A 19,940-nucleotide genomic window follows, 5' to 3' on the forward strand; every position below is an offset into this window, starting at 1 on the left:
GAAGAAAATATTGCAGTGATCAAAATTGGAACTGTCTACCGGATTGCGCCAATTCAGGTACGTGTTTGGAACGAAGCAAAAAAACTGTCAACCATGCGCAGTTCAGTTGTTACACCTGTAACAGATACAACAATCTCTCAGCTTCAAATTCCAGAAGAATAGTTGAAGTCCAGAAATGAAACTGTGACAGTAACCGTAGCAAATATTCACACAATTGAGAAAGTAAAAAGATTCATTGCATGCTTCAACTGTGCGAAAAGAATTCTGCAAGGAACTTCAAGTAACGTTGTACACTGTGATTGGTGTGGAGACACAATGAGAATTTCTAACTGTTCACAATATGTATGTGCAAAACTAGTTTTATATCTCAATGATCGACAAATCCATTTAACTGCGTTTCAGGATGTGCTAAGTAATGTAATTAAAGGAGACTTTGCTAAGTTTTCTGAGGCAGAGATAGCAGAAATGCTGCTACTCTTAAACAATATAACTGTCGCGTATAATGCGAACTCTCGAGTAGTAAAAGAACTGAAGGCAGTCTGTTAAGAGTTCTTCTGTAGTTCTTTGTTGTTTTTTTTAACTTTGAAGTTGGTTATTTGAACTCAGATGCAAAGAAACTTATTTCGTTCATGTTTACTCAACACTCGGTTCCCAGCCGTGCAGTTTCAGTTGTGTTTTTATGTCATGAGAATTTAATTTTCGAAGTTAATTCGTCTTTGTTTTACTATAAATTCATTAGGCTCAGTTTAAACATTTGCGAATGTCAAACATTTCCTACATTTTACAATGTAGTGTTGTTATAGTATGGACAAGTTTTAATAAACTATAATAAACGTTTGAGTTTGAAAACAATTCTCTCTCACTGACCTCGTTTGCTATAAGGAGGGGTATCATAAATTCGTGGACGGATGGGTCGTATCTGGTACACTTTAAAGCGAAATGCGAGCGCTAAAGATAAATATTACGCACAGTGACTACGGCGCGAGTAAATTGAATAACTCTCAACACTAAATGAATAATAATCGTAGTTCGCACGGGAAGAAAGCTAAAACAAAGCTATGAACGAAATGTAATATTCAGGGACTTGCACAAATTGCATTTAAATCATGACCATCCTGAAATACTCCAGGATACCCAAAAAAAACTACAAACAAACAAACAAACATATCAATGAAGTGAGCAAACAACCACATGCGTGACTTTCGCGTAATCTTACATTTCCAACAAGCGTTCCATCGACGACAGAACGATACGAGATTCGGCGTGTCCGACCTAAACTTAGCTTCCAGCGAAAGTTTTGACTTTCGCAAACAGCTTTTCCAGTAAATTCTTCGCTTCATAGCTTTAGAATGATGCTACCAAAACGAACTCGAAATTATTCCGAACTAATACGTTACCAACTCCTAAGAAGCTCTATATATTAGCAGTGTTTGAGCTAGGATTTGACTATTTAGGGTCAATTTGTTCCTTTAGGTTATTTTTGGGGGGACATTTTCTATTTCTGAGGGTCGCCTAAGCATAGGGAAAATTTCAAACTGAACTAAAATTTTAAACATTTAATGAAATAGCAACAAGTTACATTGTAAGGTGGCATGCTTCTTTTTATCTTTCTCTGTAAACATGTATAATAGCAGTATTTCACGATTTCAAATTTCTCCTGTTCTTTATAGCCCACTCTTCAAGGGCTAATGAAAAATCAAAGTCCACAGAAGGTGGCCCCTCGATGTCTATGGTCATAAGTACATCTAACCTGTTGGCTTTTAGTCTGTTTCTCAATGCATTTTTAATCCTGTTTTGGGCACTGAAGCCTTTCTCACAACAACTTCGGGGGAAAAAGCCGCAATTTTGAACATTTTGTCAAAGTATCCAGAATTGGATGAAACCCTACTAAAGTGGTTTTGGGAGAAGAAGAGTCAGGATAAGTCTAAAAGTCTTTTATTTCGAATCACAATTTTGTAGTTTAAAAAAACAACGCTTTACTCAGCCGATTTCTGTCAGATCGTGTTGCAATGTTTACACAAGCCGTGGGAATGACTGCTTCTGATTGGTCAGTTTCCGATGTTGTCAAAATGAGACAAAACAAACATCTAAATCTTGCTTCTCTTATCTTTCACAAAAATTGCTGTTAGCGTATTAATTCTGCGGCTAAAACCAAATTGTTTATTGAAAAATTGTGCCGTTTATAATCGAATTTATGTTGAATTTCAACTCTTGCAATTTTTTTTTTGGGCACAAATACTTCAGTAAAATTTGTCGCAAAAATCGCTCGCTTTTTTAGGGGACAAATTGACCCCTGAATCATTTTTGGAAGGGACATTTTAAATTTTATTGCGGCATTGGCGCAATGGCACGGCCTGGCTCAAACCCTGTATTAGTGAATACCTGTTTTATGCTACCGCAAAAGCCGTTTCACTGATTTGGCAACCTTTCTTTTCGTTGATGTTGTTCTTCACATTCGCTTTCTCTGTAATTACATAAGATGTCTTTACTACAAAGAGTGATCAAGCAAAATATCGCACATAATCACTCCAGGTTGACAATAACCATTCTGTCTTGCACTGCCTATACCGTGGTTGCAGCATTCCCACGTGCGTAAATAGTAAAGTGCTCGTAACTTATGGGAAACACGCATGTTACACCAAAAAAACCCGCGTGTAGCAGAAGAGGCCGATTACTCGCAATTTCTTGTAGTTTTGAATTTCCCTTTTGTTTTTCAGAACACGCATATACCTGTATTTTCTTACACGGATGCGATAGAAATTAATTGGAAAAGCATTCCTTGAAATAGGAAGTCGTCGTGTGTTTTCAGCGAAAAAGATCGTCAAGTGATCAAAGCAACACCGGCCAGATTATAGTCACGTGCTCGGCAACGACTTGTAGAAAGCGATCATCTTTCATTCTTACCATCAAAACAGTCACGTTTGCATAAAAGAACAACAAAGCGAAACGATTACAATGAAAAGCCCCAAATTGGCGTAGAAACAAATAATGCCGCAAATTAACATTTTTTTTATGTCATGGGTACACGTTTCCTTGGGAATTTCCATGTCAACAGCTTGCTCTGTCACTCACAAACTCTTCGTGATTCTCGCGGGTCCTTGTTATGTTTAGCGCATGGACGATTCGAAGACCCTTCAAATTTGGTTTTCAAGTTGATCATAGCACTCATCTGAAACATTCGAAGTCCATTTCAATATAGCAAATGTCGAAACAGGCGTGTAAAGACAATAAATATCGCAACGATCAATACAATCACATTGGCGCCAGGACTTTGGACTTCTTCGGAAGGATAGATCTCGAGTTCGAAGCCGACTAATTACGAAGAGTCCACACTAATTTGCATATCCCAAAGTGCCCATTACAACTCGTTTCTACGCTATCGTGTATCCACGAGTTAAAAAGTAGTAGCAGAAACTTTTTAAATTTTTTTCAATGAATGTTACGAAAATATTTACTGCTCCAAGTATTTCCAGTATTGCCGTATAAATTAATAAGCAAATAAATAACCTAAGCCACTAAGAGGTAATTTATCTGTTGAAAATGATGACCAAACGTTCACTAACACGCCAAAAAGCTTCCAGGGAGGGAGGAAAATGCATATCGCTTGATAAAGGTATAAGTTAATACCCCAGATCCCTCCTGTGAGTCTGTATTTGCTTAAATAATTCCCGCACCAAAATTACTATCCACACTACAGATTCCAGGCCTAATTTCACCCCTGAAGTATCGCTGACTCACAGCGAGTGATAGTTTTGCTTCCGTTCAAAAACCCCTTGCAACTACTTTGTCAATGAAATTCCACAAAAGTACGCATTGCGGACCTATTTTTAATGTTTTACATTGCCTTATGTCTGAAATAAATTTTAAATTAAATTGTTATAAATACATCTGATGATTGATGTTCCTTCTCTGATTGCTAAATTTGTTTGTTGGGTTAACATAGGGAGTTGTTTTCATTGTCCCTTGAGTTAATTTATAGCATATTATCATTAACATACCAAAACTAGGTTTGTGGTATTCATTAGCAAAGAAGTCCAACCAACCTGATGAAAGTAGGCCAAATGTGCATTTAAATGCCTATTTGGTGAGGACAATCTTTCTTGAGCTGAGTGTCATTAGAGTTTCTTTCCTAATGGAGACTGATTTTCTTCACAGATTCCAACCCTACAGATGCTCTATTCGAAAGAAGGAAGGTATTCCAAGGCTTTAACGCCATCACTAAGCAATATCTTTTCAAACTAAGGATGGAGAAAGGGATAAATGTTCCAAAAGGATGTTACCATGCAGTGATGACAACAGAAGAAATGGTAGATTTTAATTACTGGAGGTGGGTGAGGAAGGGGAAGTCGAGATAAAGATTCTTTCATCACAAGTGGGAAAGAACCTTGGAATTTTGGACCAAGGAGACCACAGAAGAGTTGATAGATGTAGCAAGTATCTTAGAGCAAGTTGATAGTGATGGATGGGTCTCACCAGGCATCACAAAACAGCATCATTATGAAATGTGGAAAGACTGGAAATGGAGGCAACTTGAGCAGAAAGACTTCTAAAAATATTAAATAAAATCAATCAGGCACGCTATTTGACACAGTGTAATACTAATAATTAAATACCTAATGGGTCATGTTTTCACTCTAACAGTTTCGATTGGGTTTTGAAGCATGCTTAATTCCCAAAATTCTCCTGCTCCAAGTTGTGAATAGTACCTTGACATGGCCAGAGAACATCAACAGACACTGAGACCTCTTAAGCATGTTCACATCAAACCCATAAATTTTCCACAAAACTTCCTTTGGAATTGTTAAGTTCTAGGGTTTCACATCTAGTGCATTTCCAGAGCAGTAAAATTTTAAAAAAAAATTATACAAACATTTCAATTGCATAGAATTTATTTAAAATCTTTATGTTTACAGTAACCCCTATAAAAATTTTTTTTTTTGCCAACAATTATGAATGAATGGGTGAACCATAATCTATGATCTTCAACTATTAAAGAAAAATAAAACAATTGTGATATGAAGCCACATTGTGCTTTTGTCTTAGCTTTTGGGTAAAATGTTGTCATTGGAGTCACAAGTTGAGCAATGAAGACTGTAAATAAAGCAAGACTGTAAATCAAGCGTGAACAATAACGCATCCTTTGCTAGAAAGTCGACCAAAAACCACACCATAGCTCTTCTTGAAGATGAATAATAATTGTCCTAAACACTGACATGGCTCAAGTGGCGGTATAAAACAGAGAAATGAGTGAATATCATTGTCTGCAGTTATGAAAAAGGAGCAACATCTGATTGTGCCTGCTAGCTCCACATTCTTCCACTCTGAGTGATACACCTATTCCCAAGAGTCTGTACGAACTATTTGACAAGGCTGGAAAAAGTAAGGCTTGCTGTCAACCAGGGATGCGATGGTGCACAAGTTGTTGGACAAACGCCAACTAAACATTTATTTATTTTCAAAGACCACTTATCAAGAGCCAGTCAGGAGAAAAACATTACATAGTTATGTTCAAAGGCAATCACCTCTTGCTGTATATAGGTTTACATACTTCCCCCATTTACATAATAAGCAATAAAATAAATGATGACATATTTTCACCTTATTTGCATTAGAATATCAATTACTTAAACAGAAATATTCATGCATAATGGAGATGGAATACCGCACAAAATTTCACTTGGAGTGCCAAACAGCCTCAACAGATGGTCAATGCTATAGAGCTATAGGAGTTAAATGTATGCTCCAAAACTAACTGTTCTACCACAGTTCAATCACTCAACAGAGAGAGTGAGGTCCACCAAATTTCTCAACACCAATCATTGTGCATACCTTACTTATGCCTGGAGGTAGTCTAAGAAAGGTAACCAATCCACCATATTGCTGATAATCATAGTTATGCTGTGATTGCATCTGCAAGGTCAAACATCTCCAAGAAAACATCAATCAAGTAACAGTATAGTATTCATGAAGGTTCTGCACTGTGCTCATATTTTACAAGTAAACACATGTTCATTATTGAAAAGATTTCTATATGACTTACAGAGTCTGGTCTAATACATTGTGACGGATAAGAAGCCTTGCGTTACGCACGTGTTAAGTTAATGATTATTAGTAGGTTCTTTAGTATTTCACAAATGTAACCCGATCGTACTATTTTTAGAGGAGAGAACGCAAACACGCGTACATTCAGTTCGTGGAGATATTGTTGAGATATTCGATCGCCATCGGAGATATTGTACTGTGCTATTCCCCCTAGAAGGATTATAAGGATTATGACGTAAGTTTTTTCCATTTTTGTTGTTGCTTTTCCTCATCATTTAGTTTGTCCATCTATTCTTTCTCGTTTAGTCATTCGTTGCGTAATGCGCGTCTCTGTAATTTCCCCTAGTTCTCACCGCATACTTCAATTCATCTAATAAACCAATAATCAAGAATCAGAAGTTGTGTGGTTGATCACAGCGAACCCTGAATCAATATTTAATCAAACAAGGACTCAGTTCGGGAACGCAACATACATGATTACTGCATTTTCTATATAAATCTTGCAGAGCTGGTGGAAAAGTTTCAGTTAGCCTTGTACAGGCACCATGAGAGTGGGGATCAGTCTGTACACAGATTCGATGATATCCAGGCATTTTTTCATACTCAAGCAACACATCTCTTTTACATCCTCATCAGTGCAAGAGTGAGTGCAGATTGACATGCCACCAGTAAGAGGCATTCACATTTACAGCAGCAAAGAATAGTTGCATGACTTCACATGTTCCCTTACTTTAGCTTTTACTTCAAATTACAATTTACCTGCCTAAAGTTTTGCCATTTGAAGAAAAAAGAATCTTTATATTTTAAAAATTTTACAAAATTTCCTTCTCAGCTTTATTCCGACATTATCAGCAGTCACTGGTACAAAACAACCTTTGTTCTGAGTATCATCACAGGAATAATATGCAATTTCCCTCAGACCCCACCAAACATCACATCTCCAAAAATAAGTGGGAGTGTTCCTTGATATTCATGGGTTAACCAGGTCAGCACAGACTGCAGGGAGAGTCTTGGGCTTTGTCGTGGACTATGTATGAATGACATGTTTAAACAGCAGCAGGCAAAAAAACGATGAGGAAGTTGTAAACAAAACTGTGCTAACAGCCTGCAGGATAAAGCAGAACAAATACAATGAACAATAAACATAAACAATTTTGAAAAAACATAAGCAATCAATGAAGTTTATATTAATTTCGTTTTTCAGAACAAAAAAAACTTGTTATCCATCCCATTGCTGATTTTCATTTTATGAATGTGCCTACTCAACCAATTGATAAAGCCAGTTTGGTGATCTATATGGCATCAAGTCTCCCTGCCATAGTAGTTGCCCATCCAGTTGATAGAGCAATGATCCTCTCCTATCAAAAGTAAATGAGTTAGATGACTAATTCAACAAAGGTATTATAGAGCATGATATATGTAGCAACATTGCGCACAACCACAATAGTCATGAACAGCCCAAAAGCCAACCAGCAATACATCCTTCTTGGTATTCAGACTTTTACAAGTCCCATAACAAGGGAATATGATTGAAGGGACTACCGCTGGCCATGTTGTTTTAAAAACACTTGAACTCGTTTCGCATGGACAGATTAATCTGATTGTACTTATTACCGTAAGTTTGTTATTCTTTATTGCGTTTAGCTTTATTGTTCTTGTCATTCAGCGTATTTATACTGTGTTCACCCTGTAGAACTGTTTCATCGTTGTAATTAAAGCATAATCAACCGAGGAGTTCGCTTCAATGATGACTGGAAATCTGGAACTGAGTTAATTACACCACAATCAAGTGTTCCACACTGAACATCTCAAGAAAGAGGACATACCACAGAAAGGCCTTCTTCTGTTCTGCTTTTAGTATACTGTATTTACCTGCGTATAGGCCACACCTTTTTTTACAAAAAGCCACCTTGAAAGTTTGCAGTGCGGCCTACATGCAGGTACAAGAGTTCAGAGCTCATTAATATGCAAAGTTTCCCAACCCAATAATCAACAAACTTCCTCAGTCATTCACAATTTCATTCAATGCATTGTACAAGCTTGTGTTAAATTAGTCCATATCTTCCTAGAATTTTGCTTCTCTTGGCTGTAATAAGTTTGTCCAGCTTCCAAGCATGTTTCTTATTTAAAGACGTCCACTGTAATTTGTATGGAATAGCCATTCCTCCTTGAGGACCTTGTGAGTGAACCCTCTTTCCAGTCACTTGGCAAGAGATCTCTCCACTGTTCTTAATAAAATAACAAGCAATACGGCTGAACTCTGCCAGCAGGTGTCCCATGAGTTTATTTCCAGTTGAATTGGTCCCATAAATGCCAACAGCAAACTTGTCATCTTCATTAGACAGTTCCCAATCAGTTAACAAGAAGGTGCCATCGCTTCATGGACCGAAACAACCTCTCAATTCGTCAAAGAACGTCCATTGCTCAGAAGCTGCCTGAAAACTTTGAACACAAACTTCAGAAATTCAAATCATTTATCATTGCGGAACATAGAAGACACCAATACAATCTTTCATTGATTGGAAAGGCAGATCAGACTCCCCTAACATTTGACATGCTGTCGAACACAACAGTCAATTCGAAAGGCACGAAAATGGTTTCAATTGTTATGACTGGTCACGAAAAGGATCGCTTTACTGTGATGCTTGCTTGCCTTGGCGATGGTTCAAAGCTTCCTTCATATGTTGTGTTTAAAAGGGAAACCTTATCAAAGGGATAAGTATTGTCGCAGTTATTCCAGGAGGTATGACAAGCATCCTGCAGCCCCTTGATGTTGGCGTAAACAAACCGTTCAAGGTTAATGGTTAACTATTAAATTTCTATGTGAAGCAAATAACAAAATTATCCTAATGGATAACCCTCTCCACTTACCAAAAGCCACCTTACTTGCACAACATCAACACAGTGACATTGAAAAACTATTAAACTGGCTGAAGTCAAAGCTATCTGCAATGATGAATTTGTGTATGGTTACTTTCATCACCCTCAGGTAACACTGTGTAGTAAGAAGTGAATGTAAATATCAAACAATGGCAGTTAATCGTGAAGTGATATCAACATATTTCCAGACACAGAGAAGGTTGAGATACATTTCAAGTATTAATGTTATTGCATTTCTTACATTTAAGTTGTGTTGGGGAAGCAATCAGGTGGTATGGCTTGGTACACTGTTGTCATAAACAGTCACGCGTATTTGTTATGTAATCAAAGTCGTCACGCTTTTCGTTTTGTTTGTACAAAGAGAGCACATGACAACAACTTGATTTACTGGTTTTTATAGGATATCAAATTTAGTGTGTATGTTAGGGGCGTGTGATTTAACTCGAGGGGTTCTTTCTGTACGATATCAGAGTGGATAAATCAGAATTTATACGAAAACGATTACGACTACTTCGTGTTTATAATATGGCGCCCAACGTGGGGCTCGAAATCACGACCTGAAGAAAAGATGTCAGAAGGAGATCTACCACAACTAAGAGCAACTCGCGGGGCCAACAGAGGAGTCATAACGAAGCTCATCAGCGAAGCCGATACAATCTTGGAAAATGCGACCTCCGAATTGGATATCAAAACAAAAAACAAGTTAACAAGAATCGAAGAAATGTTACAGGAAAAATCGAAACTGGTCTCAGATCTAGACGAAAAAATCGTATCCGTCTGTAAAGTGGAGGAAATCGAAAAGGAAATTGACAAAGCCGAAACATTGAAAATGCGAGTAATGGACGCTCTTGCGAATATTTCCCTCACGAAGGTTCGATTGACATTCTGATCGGCTGCGATTATTACTGGCATTTTGTAACGGGGGAGACAAGACGAGGAGACGAGGAGACGAAGGTCCCATTGCTGTAAATAGCAAACTCGGGTGGCTGCTGTCTGGACCAGTTAAAGGAACACTCGATCGGAGTTATGTTACGCATTCAAATTTAATAATCAAAGGCCATGACGACCTATTTGCCCGAAACGAAGACAACGTTCTCACGAACACTCTGAAGAACTTTTGGGAGACTGAGGCAATTGGCATTAAGGATCTGACTCAACAGGAAACGAAGGAATCTTTCAAAATCGACGTTGCATGGAGCGAAGACCGATACGAAGTCAATTTACCGTGGAAAGAAAATTGTTTGCCGCTATCCTCCAACAACTATCTGTTGTGCGAATCGCGATTAAGATCCTTACATCACAAGCTGCGCAAAGACCCAGAGTTATTAGCCGAATACGACAACATCATTCAAGACCAGTTATCAAAGGGGATAATCGAGCAAGTACCGAATAAAGAGAAAATTGCTGCGCGACATCATTATTTGCCTCATCATGCAGTAGTAAGAAAGGATCGTGAGACTACGAAGGTACGAATGGGTCAGCAAAATCTGGTAACCAAGAGAAGTCACTCAACGATTGCCTTGAAACTGGGCCAAATCACATCCCACATGTTTTCAATATGCTAGTGCGCTTTCGGAAGAATCCTGTCGGTATCACAGCTGACATTGAAAAGGCCTTCCTTATGGTGGGAATCCAAGAGGGTCATCGAGACTTTCTTCGATTCTTATGGTTAAGAAACCCAGATTGCGTTAAGCCTGAAATTGTACAATACAGGTTTACACGGCTCGTGTTTGGGTTACGCCCCTCGCCTGCTATTTTGGGAGCGACAATTCTACATCACTTACAACTACACAAACAAAGTGACCCCGAAATCGCTGAATTATTGGAACAATCTCTGTACGTGGACGACCTGTTAACGGGGGAGTCAGACGAAGAAAGAGGTCTCTCTGTTTACAAGAGATGCAAGAAGGTTATGTCCAGTGGAGGATTCAATCTCAGAAAATGGCGATCAAACTCGCGAAAACTACAAATGCAAATTACGAAACTTGAAAGTTCACCAGGATCAGCAAACACACAACAGGAGGTCACTAATGTCAACAAAGAAGATGACGAATCATTCGCGAAATCGAGTGTTGGTTGTGACTCAACGACTTCTGACAACGAAGATGCAGTAATTAAAATTCTAGGAATGAACTGGAACACTCTCACAGACGAAATTTTCTTCAATTTCTCCGATCTGTGCCCATTTGCACAAGCACTTCCCCTCACCAAGCGATCTGTTCTCAAGGTTACGGCCAAGATCTTCGACCCCATGGGATTTTTGACGTCTCTAACAATAGAGATGAAGATCTTGTTTCAAGAACTTTGTATCAACAAAACAAACTGGGACGAAGAATTACAAGGAACTTTGCTTCACCGATGGAAATCGTTTCTCCAAGGTCTGAAGTTCATTGGCGGCTATTGTATTCCTTGATGCTATTTTTCGCGACAACCTGTAACCTCTCAGATACATGGCTTCAGTGATGCTTCAGAACGCGCCTACGCCGCGGTGGTTTATATTCGAAACACTTACAGTGATGGTCGAATCGAAGTTAAATTGGTCGCTTCAAAATCGAGAGTCGCTCCTATCAAGGCACAGACAATTCCTCGATTGGAATTACTAGGAGCATTAATTTTGGCCCGACTTGTTAACAAGTTAAAGTCGATTGGAGCTGAATACACAACCGTTCTCTGGAGTGATTCTACAACTGCTCTATGCTGGATCAAAAATGAAAGAGTATGGAAGCAGTACATCGGTCAAAGAGTAGAAGAAATTCGAGGTCTAACTCCCAAAGATTTATGGAGGCACTGTTCAGGAGAATTAAATCCTGCCGATCTACCATCGCGTGGACTATCAGCGAAAGAACTTTCTGCCAGCAATACGTGGTGGAATGGTCCAAGTTTTTTGTATCAATCCGAGAATGAATGGCCCGAAACTTCTCCATCGGAACAAGTGAACGAAGAACAAATTTTACAGGAAGCCGTCAAGAACGTACCAGATGTAACACATTCCCTTATTACCACTGCCTGCGACAAATTCAACCCGAAAGTTGACCAGATAATCGACATTGGACGGTTCAGCGACAGGACGAAATTAATTCGAGTAACCGCGTTTGTGATCAAGTTCATCAACAAGCTCAAAAACCGAACACTTGAAAACTGGAAAGAAGAAATGGAAGATTTAACAACCACCGAATTGAAGGACGCCGAGAATCTGTGGATACACTCGGTTCAAGCATCGTCTTTTACCGATGAACTTTCTTTTCTGACTCGAAAGGATTCGAAATCAACGCCACCTATACGTGTTCCGCAGTTGGGACTGTTTCTCGACGACGATGGAATTATCAGATGCAAAGGACGGATCGCAAATGCATCCCTATCGTCTTCTGCCAGAACCCCGATACTTTTGCCTGCCAAACACGCTTTCACCAATCTCACTATTAGGAATATTCACGATTTAGTCAAGCATTCTGGGATAAGGGACACGCTTAGGAACTTACAAGAACGTTTCTGGATTCTACGCAGTCGCGAGAGTCAAGAAAATCATTCGACACTGCGTTGTAGCACCATGCAAACCTCCACCGTTCGCTGATCTTCCAACCAACCGAGTCTCAGACGATCCACCTTTTACTAATGTTGGAATCGACTTCGCTGGGCCATTTTACGTAAAGGAAAACGTCAACAACACTGAATGTGTCAAAGTTTACGTGTGTTTATTTACATGCGCTTCAACCCGTGCAGTGCACTTAGAGTTGACTCGTGGACTCGGTGTCCAAGATTTCCTGCTTGCTTTCAGAAGATTCACTAGTAGAAGAGGACTCCCGGCTAATCTTCAATCGGACAATGCAAAAACTTTCAAATCATCAAGCAAGGATATTCGCAAATTAGTACGGTCACCGGAAGTTTGGCAATATTTAACCAACAATCAAATCAGTTGGAATTTCATTGTGGAAAAGGCGCCGTGGTGGGGAGGCTACTGGGAAAGGCTCGTTCGCAGCGTAAAGTCTCCTATCCAAAAAACCATCGGAAAATCTACCCTCACCCACGAGGAGCTAAGTACTCTGTTAACGGAAATAGAAGGGCTGATCAACGCAAGGCCGCTGACTTATGTGTATGACGACGAGGAATCGATCTCGTATCCCTTAACGCCATCAGATCTGATTTATGGTCGAAGAGTTACTACAACTCCGAACAGTCAACATTTCGAAATCACTAGCACCTACGATTCTCTGACGAAGCGACTTAAACATCATAGACATCTGTTGGGACAATTCACTCGTCAATGGAGAAATGGATATTTAACCAGCTTAAGAGAACATGCTATCAAGAACGCACGGCTAAGGGGAGACAATGGCGATACAGGGGTCAAGGTTGGAGACATTGTTATTCTCAAAAATGACAGCGTTCGTCGAAGCTTCTGGAAGCTTGCAAAAGTAGAAGAATTGCACCCGGGCTGAGATGGAAAGGTGCGAGCAGTTTCAGTTAGAGTTACGAGTACCAATGGTTGTTCAATTCAGCGCTTGCAACGACCCATTCAACACGTTGTTCCTCTTGAGGTGAACTCTTGAACTGAACAGAGAACCTTAAACGTTGCCGTATTTAGATTTATTTCCTCACACTTGTAAATAACGCGAACATTTAGAAACAACGAACTTTGCGATAACAAATATAGTCTTAGTTTATTTTTCAAAGCGAATATAGTTGACTCACACTAAGGTGATCAACTAGGGGGAGTGTCATAAACAGTCACGCGTATTTGTTATGTAATCAAAGTCGTCACGCTTTTCGTTTTGTTTGTACAAAGAGAGCACATGACAACAACTTGATTTACTGGTTTTTATAGGATATCAAATTTAGTGTGTATATTAGGGGCGTGTGATTTAACCCGAGGGGTTCTTTCTGTACGATATCAGAGTGGAATAAATCAGAGTGGAATAAATCAGAATTTATACGAAAACGATTACGACTACTTCGTGTTTATAATAACTGTCACATTAACCTTATGTCAATCAAAAGAATATTCACATAAGCAAATCAACTGAGCAGCAAGTTTGTAATTACTAGCTACTGATTTAAAATTGTAAAACAGTTTTGACTACCACGAGGTTACACTTAAAGCTTTTCAATTTTAACGCTTGTATTGAACAGATATCGATAAAGTTATGTGTTTTTAAATTAAAATTGGTGAATTGAATGGGAACATGCAACAAGCTATCTGGATAAATTTAAATCAGCTTTAGCTGAACTATAACTAAAAAAATCCTACTTATCCTTCAGACTTTTTCATAAGGACAAACTCCATTAAATTTTTAATAATCATATATGATTATTATGATTTTTGTCTTTATTGTCTTGGGGTTAATCTAGTTACGCATATAGCACTGCAATTCCTCTGGCTGAAGGCACAGTAAAAAGTAAAAAACAAGAAACAATTATATGAAAGGAAAAATGAATAAATATAGTGCAAGACAATGATAGAACATAGAAATGAAAGAGGGGTGACTGTAATTTCAAGACAGCTTGATTGTGGGAAAGCTGCAAGTAGGTCTCCTACTGCTTCTCAAATACATGTAAGGGGCTATACTGATACATTAAAGATAGAATTGTTCTGTAATTGTTGGCACAGAAGGAAGGTATCTATTCAAAAAATCTAAGAAACCATTATAACCCAGATAATAAAAGGGTCAAAGCCCAAAGGTTAGTGGAAAGAGAAGTCAATAAGTCAAGGAAGCTGAACAGAAGAGTTCAGAACTATTTAAACATCTGAGGTGGCTTGATCCATGCATCCAACCATGTAAGAGCAAAACTAATTTATAATAATAATCATAATAATGATAATAAAAGAAGTTTAATTCCACCATGTTTAGACCGCTGTTCATATTTGGATTTGTTAGTTCGGGCCTTTGTTTACCTTGTATTGTAGTTTTCACCATTGAACAAGTTTATTTAGTTTGCATATTCGAATGGAGAGATATGGAGCAAATAAAGCGAACATTTACGTAGTCAAACGAGTCGAATACCTGTGTAAAGCCCAGTAACAGTGAATGCCATAGACGCCACCACACACCATATCACAGTTAATCTGAATTACAATGTTTTTACAAATGTATAACTATAAGAATTACATACCGTATTTACCCGTGTATAATGCGCACTTATTTTTCCCGAAATGAACACCTAAATTCGAGATGCGTATTATACACAGAATCCTTTGTTTAGGCCCACGCGACATTGAGTAATCATTGATTAATGATGGTTAATTAACTAGTGATAGAGATATCGAATTTCCTTTATAATCTAATGCGTGGCCTAGCGTCTCATCTTTTGTCAGATCCGGAGACGAGGCGTAATCTCTTATTCCTTCACGTTCTTTTCTCCCAACTCTTTCATTCCTAATGGCACTCTCCGCAGGCGCACGTCCAAAACGCCGCTCCAAGAAGGTGTCTGATCCAGACTTCGTGTACGATTTTCCAACGGACTCGCTGTTTCATGACGCTCTCATTCTGGAGCAGAGCAATCCCGTTGACCCCGTTCTCGTCGAACAGTCTACCAAGTCAGAAGCTAGATCGTCTAAATCAAAAACCAGACCAGTTACAGTACCTGGAGCTTCTTCACCGCCATTCGTTCCTGACGCCGATACCAATCCTTCTCTTTCATTCGACCAGCAGCTTCAGTTGATCAAACTACAAAAGGAAAAGTTGGAGCTGGAGGTGAAAGTACTTGCCATGAGCCGCCAGGAACGCCCTCTCGAAAATTCGTTCGCAGATCTCTCCACGCAAGATGCCAGAGATGCTATTGCGCCAGGATGCACCAAACGCAACATCGACTGGCCACAGGATTTTGTTCCGTCCATTCAAGGTGAATATGATAAGTTAGAACTGCCCGAGTTTGTTTTGGGTTTCTTGATTATGATCAAAACCTAAGATTCTTCGCTAAAGGATGCCATGTTAGCTCATCTCGAGTTACTACTCACTAAAGCAATTAGTTATTCGTGGATTAGCATTCGTGGTTTTCATAAATTTATCGCCAAACAGGTCGAACAGCGTCGTTCGGAATGGCAGGATTTTAAGTCTATCCAAGATCAAGCCACAACCTTTTTTCGCCATTCAGATTTACGAAATACACGACAGCAAATTGACAACCCGCGTCAACCCTCTAACAACGCATCCTCGGGTGATCGTCAACAGGCGGTTCCATCCACAGTTAAAAAAGCTTGCAAAACCTGGAATTACACTGGCTCTTGTGATTGCAATCCGCAAGATGAAGTTAATTACAAAGAACATCACCGCTGTCGAGTGTGCAAGGCGGATCACCTGATGCTTCATTGCTCACACCTATCTGGGCGAGCATTTTAAGCTACGTTTGCCTGGCATTGATCGCCTCGTTGAATTCATTCTCAAGAAAGGTCGTTACTGTCTCATTTTCAAGAAGGACTTGCGTCGGGCTTATCGACAGTTTCCTGTAGACCCCAAGGACTATAATTTACTGGGCTTTTGTTATAAGGGTAAATTTTATTTTGACACTCGTTGTCCTTTCGGTTTGCGTTCGTCAGCTATGATTTGCCAACGCACGACAAAGGCAGTCGTCCATATCTTCACTGAGCTGGGGTTTTTCGCAGACGTTTATCTTGACGATTTTTACGGCGCGGAATATCCATCTCTTGCAGCCCAGGCCTTTTCCTGTCTCGGTCAGCTATTCCAACATCTTGGCTTAGATTCTTCTCCTGAGAAGGACTCGCCTCCTTCAACGTCCATGATTTGTCTCGGTCTTCTTGTTGACACTGCAGCATTCACCCTCGAGGTTCCTCCTTCACGTCTTGACGATTTACAGGCCGAACTCAAACTTTGGCATTCCTCTACCTGTTTTACTAAGAAACAACTTCAGTCCCTTCTAGGGAAGCTCTCTTTTGTTACCGCTTGCGTTACGCCCGGTAGAATCTTCATGGCTCAACTCCTAAATAGTCTTCGTGAGTGCACGCAGCCAGCCCGTCACCGGTACCCCACTTCTGCTTCTATGCTCTCAGATATTCAGTGGTGGCTCGATTTTCTTCCCCGGTTTAATCGCCCAGTTTAATCGCTCATCAAGCCTTCCTCCTGGGACTTTGAGAGCCTTAACTTCTCGACTGACGCCTGCCTTTCTGGAGGCGGCGCTACTTGTCAAACGGAGTGCATTAGCTTTGTTTTTCCTGATTGTATTTCTCCTGCCAATCTTCATATCAACGCGCTGGAACTTTTCACGATCATTGTTTCACTCAAGCACTGGGCTCCTCAGTTACGCGGACGCAAATTCATCATTGCCTGTGATAACTCCGCTGCGGTGACCGTTATCAATTCTACAAGATCCAAGGATCCTTTTATGCAGCGCTGTCTGCGACAACTTTGGTTCATCGCTGCTCTTTTCGATTTTGAAGTTCGAGCATTACACGTTCCTGGAAAACACAATCAATTCGCGGACTGTCTCAGCCGTTGGCATTCAGATGCTTCAGCTCGCGATACTTATTATCGTCTGTGTAGTGACTTTGATCAGATTTTTCATTATCAAGATATTGACTCTGCTTGTTTTTCTTTCGACGTTGCGTGACAACATTTTCTTTTTTCTTTTGTAGACTTCCACAGGGGATCAGGTTCACATTTCCCTCCAGCTGTTTCGCTTGTCACCTTGGAGTCTTTTGTGTCGCGTCTATTCACAATGGCTCACGCCAAGTCAACACAGAAAAACATTGCAGTTCATATCCGTAGTTACCAGACTTTTTGTGAACAGAGGGCTCTCCAGTCCTTTCCATTTAGTGTTAAATATATAAGTTTGTATATCGCCTATTTAGTCATGCAAAAACGCGCTTCTGGTACTATTCTTAATCATCTTAGCAGCCTCAAACATGCTCATCAAATTGCCGGATACGAGCTCACCTGGAGTTCTAATTATCATTTTCAACTTTTGCTGAGGGGCACTAAACGTTTCTTAGGCCAGGCTGTTGCTCGAAAATATGCTATTACGCCTTCTATTTTGCACGCTGCATTTGACCATTTCAATCTCTCACTTCCGCCGCACGCAGCTATGTGGGCTTTGTTTCTAGTTGCATTTTTTACTTTTTTACACAAATCCAATTTAGTACCAGACAACCCGCGGCGAATTTCTCCTAAGGTCATCACTAGGGCAAGTTTGGCTTTTACACCTGTGGGCGCTAACATCCATGTCTCCGCTACCAAGACCATTCAGTGTCAGCAACGTTCTCTAGATTTGCCCATCCCCAGGGTCCCTGGGTCTCGTCTTTGCCCCATTTTCGCTCTTCGTCGCCATTTATCCCTAAATCCCGGGCCAGTTTCTGCTTCCCTTTTTTCAGTTATATCGGGGTCTGGTCTACACCCAATTACTTACAAGCAATTTTGCGCCTTTCTTTCTCGGGTTATTTCTAGTCTCCAATTAGATCCCTCTAAATTTTCTCCTCATAGTTTTCGACGGGGCGGGGCTACTTTTGCCTTTGACTGTCATATTCCCTCGGAAATCATCAAATTGCAGGGCAATTGGCAAAGCGATGCATATCTCGTGTATCTAGAATTATCTCAGCAGCAGAAACAGCGTGCAGGTCAAGCTATGGCGGACAAGCTTCAGACTATGTTTACAGAATAATGATTTATTAATAGATTTCCATTATTTTTTTTTTCTCATTTATAACCTTTTTGTATTCTCCTCTATCACCTCACTCTCTCTTTTTCTACACTCCAGTTTGGGCACTTTGGCGTTCTTGTTTATTGTCCAGTATTTTGTCAGGCAGTTCTCGCACTGTGCAATAAACTCATTTTGCCCAAACTGTTGTGTCGTCTTGGTAACGTGGGTGATTGAGTAATCATTGATTAATGATGGTTAATTAACTAGTGATAGAGATATCGAGTTTCCTTTATAATCTAGTGCGTGGCCTAGCGTCTCATCTTTTGTCAGATCCGGAGACGAGGCGTAATCTCTTCCCACCACTCCCACCCTTAAACAATGTATTTTTTTTATTAGTTTTTTCTTCTTAGTTGCGTTCTTGTTTATTGTCCAGTATTTTGTCAGGCAGTTCTCGCACAGTGCAATAAGCTCATTTTGCCCAAACTGTTGTGTCGTCTTGGTAACGTGGGTGATTAGAGTAACAAAGACACATAAGCGTGCGATGTAATTGGTCTTTAATTTGAGGGTAAACTAACCTACCAATGACATGTTAACAATTTGGATCCTTGAATAAATTTAACTAAGTATTTAAGCGAACAGCTGATCAACAAAACAGTTACTGTAATCTTGAGCAATCAAATGTAAACATGGCTACAAAACTCACCGGAACAAAGCGTCAAAGTTACACAGTGTCAGATAAGTTACGAATCATCAATTTCGCCGAACAGCATGGAAATCGCGCTGCTGAAAGAGAGTTCGGAGTATCTGAAAGTAATGTTCGCTTATGGCGGAAGAGCAAGGAAAACTTGGAAAAGATGCCTCGGTTGAAACGAGCAAATCGTGGCAAAAAAGCTGCATGGCCAGAACTTGAGGTTGATCTCCTCGAATGGATCACAGAGAAACGGAACAATGGTCTCGCCATTTTACCATTGCTGGTGAGGCTGAAGGCCCTCGACATGGCAAAGAACGAGAAATATGGGATTCCACAAGGGCAGTTTAAAGCAGGCAACCACTGGTGTCAGCGTTTCATGAAGCGTAATGGCTTGTCTCTTCGCCAAAAGACAACTCTTGCCCAGCGGCTTCCAGATGACTATGAGGAGAAAATCGTGCGATTCCACCGCTACATTATCGATCTTCGCAAAAAGCACAATTATCCTCTTCATGTTATTGCTAACATGGACGAAACGCCACTAACATTTGACATGCCGCCAAATCGAACCATCAACAACTCGGGAGAGAAAACGATCAAGATTCGTACAACGGGTAATGAAAAGAACCGCATTACAGTCGTGTTGACCTGTGCTGGCGATGGAAGCAAACTGAGACCGATGGTAATCTTCAAAAGAAAAACTCTCCCAAAGGTTGCCAACAAGCACGGAGTTGTAATCGCCGCT

The 19,940-nt window shown here is 40.0% G+C and overlaps 1 protein-coding gene and 1 pseudogene across 1 annotated transcript; both read left to right on the plus strand.

The window, feature by feature from the left end:
• LOC149042613 (uncharacterized) overlaps window positions 1-17,571 on the plus strand; it is an 85,018-nt pseudogene extending 67,447 nt beyond the window's left edge.
• An 18-nt stretch (window positions 17,572-17,589) lies between these two features.
• On the plus strand, window positions 17,590-18,999 carry LOC149042620 (uncharacterized). Its single transcript, XM_089212142.1, has one exon. The coding sequence runs from the start codon at window positions 17,590-17,592 to the stop codon at window positions 18,526-18,528; it is 939 nt and encodes a 312-aa protein (XP_089068268.1). The 3' UTR covers window positions 18,529-18,999.
• The last annotated feature ends 941 nt before the right edge of the window (window positions 19,000-19,940 follow it).

Source organism: Pocillopora damicornis, chromosome 7 (genome assembly GCF_964200805.1).
Source record: "Pocillopora damicornis chromosome 7, jaPocDami1.2, whole genome shotgun sequence".
NCBI classification, from domain to species: domain Eukaryota; kingdom Metazoa; phylum Cnidaria; class Anthozoa; order Scleractinia; family Pocilloporidae; genus Pocillopora; species Pocillopora damicornis.